This window comes from Meles meles, chromosome 6, assembly GCF_922984935.1.
Source record: "Meles meles chromosome 6, mMelMel3.1 paternal haplotype, whole genome shotgun sequence".
NCBI lineage: Eukaryota > Metazoa > Chordata > Mammalia > Carnivora > Mustelidae > Meles > Meles meles.
The window spans coordinates 54559126-54571210 of record NC_060071.1 but is presented as its reverse complement, the minus strand read 5'-3'; the positions used below and the strand labels follow the sequence as shown (position 1 = coordinate 54571210).

Genomic DNA, 12085 nt, shown 5'->3' with positions numbered 1-12085 from the left:
TTATACTCAGTGACTTTTGTCTTGAGAAACCCCCCTTCCTGTCCTGGGATTAAGCCCCGCATCCGGCTTTCTGCTCAGTGGGGAGCCTGCTTCCTCTCTCTCTCTCTCTCTCTCTCTCTCTCTCTCTCTCTCTGCCTGTCTCTCTGCCTACTTGTGATCTCTGTCAAATAAAATAAATTTAAAAAACAAAAAAACCCTTCCTTACCTCAAGGTCCTCAGCGGGTCTCGGGGACAGCTTGTTAAGCGCTTGGCCCCACTCATCCCCACTCATCCTCTGCTTCTCTTTAAAAGAAGGCGGGGGAGAGTAGTCTGAATTGGGTTATGAGGCCCCCAGCTAGGGTACCTCACCTCAGCCATTGAACTCACTTTGCTGGCCGTGAGTCTGTTCCAAGCTCCGGCTAAGGAGGCATCCGCCAGGCCCTTTCCCCAGGGGGTGGGGTCCATGGCATCTCCTGCCCAGTCTGCCCTCGCGCGGAGCCCCGTTCTCTGGGAACTCACCTCCCCGAAATCAGGGAGGACCCTGTTAGGGCCGCTCTGTGGCCCTAGTCTCAGACCTTCCCAGGGGACATGGGGTAGAGTGACACAAGGCACTCAGTTCGTTGCCCCACCGATGAGCTTCCCTCCGCCCTATGGGAAAGAGGGCCCCTAGAGAGCATTTATAAAGCTCCCGCACCTAAAGGCATTTTACAATTATGGTGACTTCCCACAACGCGTAGCAACATGCAAATATCGCAGGGAGTACCGCCCCTGTCCCTCATACGCGTCTTCTCAGGACGCACGCACGCGCGCTGTGTTCCCGCCCTGTGACTCCAGAAGGGCATTTCCCGGGGCGGTTTTGCTGACAGGAACGTTCAGGCTCCATGGCTGCCAGACGGCGGGGGACTCGCAGCAACCGGGTCGGAGGTTCGGTGCACATTGTAGGGGGCGAATACTGGGGGGCGGGGAGTCTGAAGAGGAACGGGGCCCTCTGCTCTAGCCCCAACCCTTCCGTCGCCCCCTGACCCGTCCTTGGCTATCAAGCTAGTTTAGGTGCTTAACTGCTTAACTTCTTAAACTTCAGTTTTCAGAGCTTTTTGGATTACAGAATTGTGTATAAGAGCTTGTGGACCTGTAGTAACTAACACAATGCCAGCCCTATTTTAAATACTTAATGTCATCCAATTTTAAAAAAATTTTATTGTAAGATGCATCATTTTATGTATCACTAAGAAAGGAAAAAAAAATGCTTCCAGTTAAAACGTGATTCATTGTTTATATGTCATCCATTGTAAGATGCAGCCCAATTTCGAAAATAGTAAAATTCAGGTCTTAGAATTGAGGATTTTACACTCTCTCTGTGTTATGTTCTTAAATGTATCCATCCTACAAATGTGTAGGTCCATCCTACAAATTAGGTGCTATTGTTGTCCTCCTCTGGATTTTACAGTGGGGGCAACTGAGATACAAAGAGATGAAGTAAGTTCTACAAGTTTCCCAACTGGAAGAGACCCGTCTAGGCTCTAAGCTAGAGACAGATTCCAGAGCACTCTGTTAACCATTATCTCATACCACCTTAGGTAGTTTGAAGATAGGTATTGGGAAAGTTTGGGGGCACAATTAAACAGAGATGAGCAGTCTATATGACACTCGTGCCTCAGGCTATGAGCTCACAAGAGCCCTGGGGCTCCATTTTATTTTAACTTATTTTATTTATTTTATTTTTATTTGGCTAGAATAGCAATTTAGAAAGCAATAGCAATAGAAATAGTGATTTCTCAGACTATTGCCAAGAACAGTGGTATGGCAGTTACTATTTCTTTGTAAATTTACAAAACCATCTTAAACCATTTCTTTAAAAAGATGATGTTTTTTTCAAAGTAGGATTGTGTTCAGTGGGTACTCATTCTTCCTTTTGGTTCTTTGCCTATTCTTTATGCACATGGCCTCTGTAGCATTAGATGAAGCTGGAAGAGTTCATAATGGCAACACAGCTATAGAAGACCCTCCGCCTGCAAAGAAAACTCGAAGATGTCAGAGGCAGGGGGTGAAAAAGCCAGTGAATGGAGGAGAGGCCAATAATAACAGGACAAAAGACAAGCAAGGTCAGCTTCAAGTGGTAGGCCAGAGAGGACATGGACTAGCAGGATTGTCTGTGGGAGGGGTGAGGACAAGGGATGCCTTGTTCTTTCAACTCTTACTTCTTCCTTTCTTAAAGGTATGATTAATTTTCTATCCTTTGGGCATACCACAATACGAATCTCCTTTCTTGGAATCTTGAGTTTCATGTAATTTAGACAGATTGAGACCTGGACAGATCAGGATTGCTTGAGAAGGGCAAAGTTCATTATGACATGAGAGCTATTTTTGATTCCCATACAAGTAGCTGTAGTACGTATCTCCTCCCTCAGAGTCCGTGAAGACCTTGCTGTTAAAGGGCAAAGCTCCAGTGGATCCTGAGTGCACAGCCAAGGTGGGAAAGGTGAGAGATTCCTTTGCCCATCAGTTTCTCAGAGAGCACTTGTTCTTTTGCTACTGGGATTCCTGTCTGGAACACTACTAGTATTCATTTTAGGAATCCTCCAAAATGCTACTAGTGATTAATTTTCTCAAAGATTAAGAGATGGGGGTGCTGGAGTTTGGGGTTAATAATCAGGATGTTTTTTAACTTCTGGGGTTGTCATCAGCTTTCCGCACCTCATTCTCTTTCTCAGGTAGCAAATTATACCATTATCAAGGAAGAACCATCTTTGTTCTCATGAGAAACTGTGCTGTGGTATGGCATGAGTTACGAATGGGGATTTGAAGAATACAGAAGAAAGGCTTCCTCTGGAGCAAGTTTCCTTTGTTAGAATCATTTGTTTTTCTGTAATTACAAAAAAAGCCAACATGTTTTCATTATAGGAATAATAGGTTATATGTAAAAGAACATGCTTTTACAGTTCTTTCCTGGAAGGTAGATATTGGTGGTGCTGGAGAATGACACCTTGAGATAGAAGAAAATTTAGAGCATTACTAAGGCTCTCATGAGGACTGAGACTACACTAATGTCAGTGTTTTCCTTCTCCCTCTAGGCCCATGTGTACTGTGAAGGGAATGATGTCTATGATGTCATGCTAAATCAGGTAAGGGGAGGAGCTGTTCTATGTATGGGAATTTTTTTCTTGGTAATTACAGATGAGCATGTCTCAATGCCCAGATCTTTAATTCTTAAGTCCCTGATATTAGCCTTATAGTAGCTTTTTCCTTACAGCAGTTACTAGTACCTCTGACCAAGGAAAACATCAGTTTATGTGGCTTCCATTTGTAAACCTGTCTCATGTTCATGTTTCTCTTATCATAGACCAATCTTCAGTTCAACAACAACAAGTACTATTTGATTCAGCTGTTAGAAGATGATGCCCGGAGGCACTTCAGCGTTTGGATGAGATGGGGCCGAGGTAATGACTCTTATTATCAGTTTTCTCATTTGTCATTCAGAAAGCCAGAGACAGCTTAGTGAGTAACCAGAAGATATTCTGGGTTTAAATTGGTGGAAAGGAGGCTTTATAACCTAGGAGGGGCTCGCAAAAGGGAAATAGCAAGCATCTTCATTAACAAGTTGCCATTGGAAAAACTAAGAGCAGCCTGTTGAGGCTGGGAAGTGTCCTGCAGTTGGTCTGCTAATGCTGCTCAGGGACTATGGCAGTTAGCAGGTAACTAATAACAACAGGATCAGTCTGCTGGGCCCATTCACCTTTCCCTCTCCCCTTCCTGCCTGTTTGTCAGATGCTTAAGTGGGGAGACTTTAAGAATATTCTTCTTGGATTGGGAGGCAGGAAACCATCTTATGTGTGGAATTTATTTTGCAGTTGGGAAAATGGGACAGCATAGCTTGGTGGCTTGCTCAGGGGACCTCAACAAAGCCAAGGAAATCTTTCAAAAGAAGTGAGTTCTAAAAAATGAGTATCAAAAAATACCATTCTTTTTCTTCCATGTATCTTCTTTAAGAAGTTTATAAGAAGTGTGATTTGGCCTCAATGTTAATGTGTTTCCACTGTGATATTCTGTGACTAGAATACCAAACTGCATCCTTAGTTAGTGATTACATCACCTGGAACCTTGAAATTAACTAAAAACAGAAGAATCTAATACATTTAGCATATGACCAACAATTAAGGAAATTTGGGAAAAGTGGGTGGGATGCAAATATTCAGTTAGAGCTTTAAAAATTCTTTCACTATGATATGGAGACAGCTTTCTGGTCTCTGGGAATCTTTCAGAGAAAGAGCTTAGAAAGGAATCTTTTGTCTAAAATCTCAAAGGCTTTTGTGGTATTTTGTGCCTTTGGGAAATTCAAGAATCCTTTTTTCCCATTTTTTATTCCCATTGACTCTAGAGCTTTTTTTTCTTTTTTTCATTTAGGGTCCTAATTTAGAATCCAGGATTTTTGGGAAGTCAGATATAAGAGTTGTAAGAAATAGTTGGGGGGAAAAAAAAGAAATAGTTGGGAGATGTTCTAAGGAAACAATTATAAGCCCATTCCCAGTAGTAAGAGTTTTCTTACTTGTAAGATTTTTTGTAAGATTTTTCTCACCATTGTGGATCCCACAGATTCCTTGACAAAACAAAAAACAATTGGGAGGACCGTGAGAAGTTTGAGAAGGTGCCTGGAAAATATGATATGCTAGCAATGGACTATACCACCAATACTCAGGTAAACTCCAGCTGTACATTTGAGGAGAAAACTGCTTCCTCTGAACCACGGTGAAGTCTAGCAGAATGGCTTAGATCAGGTCCCAGACTAGAACAGATCAGGGTATCCTGAGTCTTGCTATTTCCCACCTAAGCAAAGGAAACAGTTTCCTCAGGGGTAACTTTCATGGATCTTTGTAATCTTGAAAGGACTGTAGATTAAAGATAGAATATACTTTCTAGTCTCTGTTATTTAATACAGTTCTTTTAAAATCTTTGGTCCTATTTCCAGAAGTTTAATGTATGGATTGAGAGAGGAGTAATATATAGTCACACCATGAAATGGCATTTAAAGTTGTCTTCACTTCTGGTTACACACCACATTAAAAAAATTAATTTCAACAAGTTGAGTTGGAACCAGGATCCTGAAAACTGTCACAGTATCTGAGAAATGTAAAAATCTTAGTCTTTTTAAGATGAGAAGATCTGAGACCTAATGGCTGTCATAACATACTTAAACTTAACAACCCATTAGGAGAGCCTTTTAGACTTGTTCTGGGAGTTTAACTGTGGGAGGCATAGGGAAGAGTAGAAGGTGGAATCACATCAAGTACTCTAACCAGGTTAATAATGGGATGAGCCTGTGTTCAAGCAGAAGCTGATTGGTGTTCACCTGCCAGGGATACTGTAGAGCCAGCCCTTGCAGGGACCTTAAAATAGATCCTTCCAGATTTTGTAATTCTCTTTTTTTCCATTGTAGAGTGAAGAAGAATCAAAAGGGGACTCTCTTAAATCCCCTTTGAAACCAGAATCACAGCTAGATCTTCGTGTGCAGGAGCTGATAGAGTTGATCTGTAATGTTCAGGCCATGGAAGAGATGATGGTAGAAATGAAATATGACACCAAGAAAGCCCCACTGGGTAGGACTTCAGATTCTATCCCACATTCTTTCTTTGTATTTCCTAGTTCCTTTAATAGGATATTTCATCATCTTCATGATTTAAAGCTTGTTGATACTGTGAATGAAAGAAAGGAGATCTGGGGTAGAGGTAGTGTCAGGTAGGAGACGCTGTTTTGAGAGCTGAAAGGTGGGAGTCTTTGTCGATTAGGCACATGAATACTGTTTTCAGGATAGGACCCTAGTTGTGAGTTCTGATGATCTCTGGATGGGCCTGCAGGGAAGCTGACAGTGACACAAATCAAGGCAGGCTACCAGTCTCTAAAGAAGATTGAGGACTGTATTCGGGCTGGCCAGCATGGACGAGCTCTCATGGAAGCTTGCAATGAATTCTACACCAGGATCCCACATGACTTTGGGTAAGGCCTGTACTGTTACTTCTCTTTGGTCTTTACCTAACTATATCCATATACATCACTCAACAGTAACTATAATCTTTTTACTTTCATTTCTAATGAAATGATCATCTTAGATAGATACAGAGCCAAAATGATTTATAGATAGCCTGTGTAGTCCACTTACAAGTTTGGGATGCCATCTCCTGGCCTGATTATAACCATATTTTCTCACGAAGTAGAAGTTACCAAGAAAAGTAGGCCTAGATATCCAGGCAACAAGTAAAATAGCTTCAGGTGTGAAACTCCCTATTCCCTATTCAAATGACAGTAGGTATATAAAATACATTTTATCTTTGTTAATTCTATATTCTGGTGCTTTTTCTGTTTTTATTCTTTTCTTGCTTTATAGCACTCTATGACCTAAAAATAACCCTGAGTGGTCAGCAGGTCTACTTCTGTTTCTAGACAGGACTATATCCAAGCTGTTACTTTTTGATGTTGATATATCTTATTTAAAAAATAAGATTTGGGTATTATCGATAACAAGAAATAACAAGGGTTGGGGCGCCTGGGTGGCTCAGTGGATTAAGCCGCTGCCTTCGGCTCAGGTCATGATCTCAGGGTCCTGGGATCGAGCCCCGCATCGGGCTCTCTGCTCTGCAGGGAGCCTGCTTCCTCCTCTCTCTCTGCCTGCCTCTCTGCCTACTTGTGATCTCTCTCTCTGTCAAATAAATAAATAAAATCTTTAAAAAAAAAAAAAAAAGAAATAACAAGTGTTGGAGAGGATGTGGAGGAAAAGGAACTCTTGTATACTACTGATAGAACTGTAAATTAGCACAGCCACTATAGGAAACAGTATGGAGATTCTTCAAAGAATTAAGAGTAGAACTACCATATGACCCAACCATTCCACTTCTGGATATTTATCTGAAAAATATGAAGACACAAATTCAAAAAGATGTGCGTCCCTGTGTTCATTGCAGCATCATTTACAATAGCCAAGATACGGAAACAACCTGTGTTCACTACAGATGAATGGATAAAGAAGAAGTGATATATATATATACATACAATGGAATACTACTCAGTTATAAAAAAGAGTGAAATCTTGCCATTTGCACAACATGGTTGGATGGATCTTGATGGTATTATGCTAAGCAAAATAAGCCAACAGAGAAAAACAAATACCATATGACTTCATTCATGTAGATTCTAAAACAAAACAAAACAAAAATTCATAGATACAGAGAACAGACAGAGGAAAGGGGTTGGGGGTGGGTGAAATGGGTGAAGGGGCCGCTGTAAGGTGAGGGATAGTAACTGAACTTGCAGAGATGACTTTCAAATTACAAAACTGTACATCTGATAATACATTAAGGGAACCCATAAAAAAGAATTTCTAGTCCCAGATGTCAATATCTGTATTATACGGTGTGTTTGTTTTATCTTTAGTCTGTTACTTTTAGTCATATGCGTTTGGCCACCCATCAGAGAACTGATTATGGATTATATCTCTGTCCTTAGACTCCGTACCCCTCCATTAATCCGGACAGAGAAAGAACTGTCAGACAAAGTACAATTACTAGAGGTGAGACGTGTGGATTGGGAAGTATTACTCTCTGGTTTCAAGTCCCTACACATTGATCCTATATCTCATCTTGTCAGGCTTTGGGAGACATTGAAATTGCCATTAAGCTGGTGAAGACAGAGCTGCAAAGCCCAGAACACCCACTGGACCAACACTATAGAAAACTACATTGTGCCTTGCACCCTCTAGACCATGAAAGTTATGAGTTCAAAGTAAGAAAAATGATCATTTATTTTCCTACCTGTAAGACCCATGCTCCTTACCCACTGTTCTGTGACTACTCTGGTTAAGAACGAACTTCTTTTTCTTTTTTGGTGAGCAGCAAGCAAGGTTTATTGAGTGATAATACAAGGCTCCCAAAGGAGGGGACCCAAGAGGTTGCCCAAGAGCAAACTCTTGTATAGAGCAGAATTTCAGTTTACCAGGAATTGGGGAAGGTAGAGCTCTTTCTCTCTGTCTTGTGAGCCCATTAGGGAGCAGAAAGTCTCTGATTTTTACCAGAAGCCCTGAGGTTCTTCAGTTCGGTTTGTTCTCTTGTAGAGTCCACACCAGCCATTTCTTTTCCTTTCTTCTCACAGGTGATTTCTCAGTACCTGCAGTCTACTCATGCTCCCACACACAGGGACTATACTATGACCTTGCTGGACGTCTTTGAAGTGGAGAAGGAGGGTGAGAAAGAAGCCTTCAGAGAGGACCTTCATAACAGGTCTCAGTTTAGCTTTGGGTTTGGGAAGACATTCCCTTGCCAGAAGTGCAGTTATGGAACTTCTGGAAAATGGGAGAAAATGGCTTTTTTATACTTATGGCCTATCTCTGCTGGAGAGCAACAGAGTACAATAATAATGACTGTTCCCTAGGATGCTGCTATGGCATGGTTCCAGGCTTAGTAACTGGGTGGGAATCCTGAGCCATGGGCTTCGAATTGCCCCACCTGAGGCTCCCATCACAGGTTACATGGTGAGTAGAATCCTGGAAGGAGGCACAAGGGTAAAGGATACAATAATTTTCTTAGTCCTTTTCCCACCCCTTTTTTTTTCTAGATTAGGATTCCATAGTACCCTTCCCGAGAAGTAAACCAGCTCACTGATAACCCTGACTTTTTTTTCTTTTTTCACACCCTAACATTTCTTACTATATCCCTCTTTCTTTAAATTCCTAAAGATATCCTTTCTACCCCCTCAGAAAGCAGAGACTCACGAATATACCTGCTTCTCTGGAAAAGAATTGCAAGGGAAAATGGAGAAAGGTCTATATTGTGTTTAAGATCATGAAACACAGGGTCAGTGGTATAGGCCTTCTTGCTAACACAATGGATCAAGCAGCTGACCTTCAAGTTTGTTTATATATTTCAGTTTGGGAAAGGAATCTACTTCGCCGACATGTCTTCTAAGAGTGCCAATTACTGCTTTGCTTCTCAAGTGAAGGATACCGGACTGCTGCTTTTATCAGAGGTGAGAAGAACATATTTATGATCTCTAGTTTATTATTAGTTCCTGTTTTTCCAGAGAGAAAAGTTTGATTCCAGAACCAAGAGGTTCACCTGGGAGAACTTGAAAGGGGAGCCAAGGGCAATTTCCATTCCATTCCTGTGCAGGAGGAGGGGAAGAAAGTACCAGTGGGATTTTCTGTTTGGCCTTAGAGCCATCCAGTTCTCAGGAAGATTTGGGTGTTTAAAGATCTTTTTGCTTTGCAGGTCGCTTTAGGTCAGTGTAATGAGCTATTAGAGGCCAATCCTGAGGCAGAAAGATTACTTCAGGGCAAACATAGCACAAAGGGACTAGGCAAGATGGCTCCCAGTCCTGCCTCCTTCATCACCCTGTGAGTACTCAGAGCCTATAAAGCCAGAAGACTTCTTTTGGCCAGATAAGACTCTCTCCTTTCTATATTCCAACTTCTGAATCAGAGGCAGTTATTGACACGCTTTTTTTCATTTGGCAGGAATGGGAGTATGGTACCCTTAGGACCAGCAAGTGACACAGGAGTGCTGAATCCAGAGGGTTATACCCTCAACTACAATGAATTTATTGTCTATAACCCCAACCAGGTCCGTATGCGATACCTGCTAAAAGTTCGGTTTAATTTCCTGCAGCTGTGGTGAATATTAAATAAACTAGATAAGGTCTGATCTTCAAACAAGAAAATAGGCAGTATTGTACTCTTGAATTTTCTGATCTTTTATGTAATAAAAATGGCACAAATCTACCACTGGCTTCTTTGAGCTTTATTTCTCCAACCACATACTTTCTTCTCATGTTCATACTTCTTCATCTTCAGGACAGGAAGTACGCATTGCTCTATGTATCCCATAGCTAGCTGCAAGTTACTCAGGATCCTGTTCCTAACAGCAGAATAACCTCTGTGGATTGAAGGATGCTAATGGTGACTGATGCTTTTCCCCATTTAAGTAAATTTTTCTGCAACGTGGAGTTTGTTGGGTATTACTATAAGAAGGGTAGAGACTGGGCACCTGGGTGGCCCAGTTGGTTCAGCAACTGCCTTTGGCTCAGGTTATGATCCCCGATCTCCTGGGATCGAGTCCCACATTGGGCTCCCAGCTCCACAGGGAGTTTGCTTCTCCCTCTAAGCTTCTCCCTTCTCATGCTCTCTCTAAAATAAGTAAAAAAATCTTAAAAAAAAAAAAAAAAAAAAGGTTGAAACAACTGCAGACCAGGTCTCCCACCACTTACCCTAGGACTCAGCAGATGTCCAAAAATCTGCAAGCACTTAGAGGACTTGTCACTAAAGTCTAAATACATCTCAAGGAGGAAAGGAAAGGAATTAGAATAAGTTTTGAGCTGCCTGCTCCACCTAAGAAGTACAAAGTCCACGTCAGATCCAAAGACTTCCTGATTATTCATAAACACATGCAACACAAATATACGTACGTAGATACATGCACACACACACACTTACACACACATAACACATACTGAGATAACAGTGAAGGTTATTTAAATGAAAACAGTAGCCTGTAATTTTTTAGAGACCAGATTACCAATATCTAAATTTAAAATATACATACCCTTTGACCTAAAAAGTACAGATGTACTTGTTTGTATAGATGAAGTCAGTGCAGCGTTGTCATATGCAAAAGATCCCTAGATAAGGAACTAGTTAAACATATTCACTCACTGAAATACTGTGCTGCTGTTAAAACTAGACTACACACTTCTCCAAAAAGTAGAAGAGAATAATTTCCACCTCATTCCATGAGGCAATATGAAACCAAAATCAGGTAAAGATACCACCAGGAAAGAAAACTATAGACCAATGTCCTTTAAGAATACAGATGTGTGGGGCTCCTGGGTGGCTCAGTGGGTTAAAGCCTCTGCCTTCGGCTTGGGTCATGATCCTGAGGTTCTGGGAGGTTCTGGAATGGAGCCCGCATCTGGCTCTCTGCTCAGGGGGGAACCTGCTTCCTCTCTCTGTCTCTCTGCCTACTTGGATCTCTGTCAAATAAATAAATTAAAAAAAAAAAAAATACAGGGGCACCTGGGTGGCTCAGTGGGTTAAAGCCTCTGCCTTCGGCTCAGGTCATGATCCCAGGGTCCTGGGATCGAGCCCCGCATCGGGCTCTCTGCTCAGCAGGGAGCCTGCTTCCTCCTCTCTCTCTGCCTGCCTCTCTGCCTACTTGTAATTTCTGTCAAATAAATAAATAAAATCTTTAAAAAAAAAATACAGATGTGCAATAAAACGCTACCAAGCCTATACCAGTAAAGTAAAAAGAATTCTACACCATGACAAAGAGATTTATTAAAGGAATGTGAGGTTGGTTCAATATATGAAAATCAGTGTAGGACAAAAGTCATATGACTATCTTATTAGATGCATAAAAGGCATTTGGCAAAATCTAGCACCCTTTCATGATAAACATTCAGCAAAGAATGGAAGGGAACTTCTTCAACCTGATAAAGGACATCTATGAAAAACTCACAGAAAGATTGAAATAGATAAATGACTCCATACATTCTGGAAATGGGGAAGAAAAGATAAATACTCCTTTCAGGAGGATTTCAATTAATGTAGAAGGCTCAAGGGAAATAGAAAATCATTAGAAAACCACAGTAATGGGGTGCTGAGTGGCTCAGTCAGTTGAGCAACTGACTCTTGATTTCTGCTCAGAAGCCTACTTGGAATTTTCTCTCTCCTTCTCCCTCTGCCACCATCCCCCCTGCAGCCTCCTCCCCCCCCCCAAACTCTCTCTCTCTCTCTCTAAAAAAAAAAAAAATCACAGTAATAATTGCTATAGTCAGGATCAATGGATGGATGCTAAAATTAGTGGAACAGGATAACTTTCATCGTCTCAAAAAACCTACCTCAAGATTTACTGATTACTATGGTGATTTTAACAGGAGCATAAATTCTTTGGTAATTCTCCCTCCAGGAGGTTTAGTCTCTCTTTTTTTTTTTTTTTTAATATTTATTTATTTAACAAAGAGAGAGAGCACAAATAGGCAGAGAGGCAGGCAGAGAGAGAGGAAGGGAAAGCAGGCTCCCGCTGAGCAGAGAGCCCGATGTGGGGCTCGATCCCAGGACTCTGAGATTATGACC

The 12085-nt window shown here is 41.5% G+C and overlaps 1 protein-coding gene across 3 annotated transcripts; it reads left to right on the top strand.

Moving 5' to 3' along the window:
- Window positions 1–778: 778 nt before the first annotated feature.
- PARP2 (poly(ADP-ribose) polymerase 2) lies at window positions 779–9736 on the top strand. 3 transcript variants are annotated; one of them, XM_046010266.1, is made up of 16 exons: window positions 779–903; window positions 1932–2081; window positions 2388–2458; window positions 3051–3101; window positions 3320–3416; window positions 3828–3903; window positions 4570–4672; window positions 5411–5570; window positions 5829–5967; window positions 7471–7534; window positions 7612–7746; window positions 8113–8240; window positions 8392–8491; window positions 8887–8985; window positions 9228–9352; window positions 9473–9736. In XM_046010266.1, exons 1-16 carry the CDS (start codon window positions 861–863, stop codon window positions 9630–9632), a joined length of 1701 nt encoding a protein of 566 aa, XP_045866222.1. In that variant the 5' UTR covers window positions 779–860; the 3' UTR covers window positions 9633–9736. The 3 variants fall into 3 exon arrangements, with proteins under 3 accessions (XP_045866222.1, XP_045866223.1, XP_045866224.1); XM_046010267.1 differs by lacking the exon at window positions 1932–2081 and having other exon boundaries at window positions 804–903; XM_046010268.1 differs by lacking the exons at window positions 1932–2081; window positions 2388–2458 and having other exon boundaries at window positions 804–903.
- Window positions 9737–12085: the final 2349 nt, after the last annotated feature.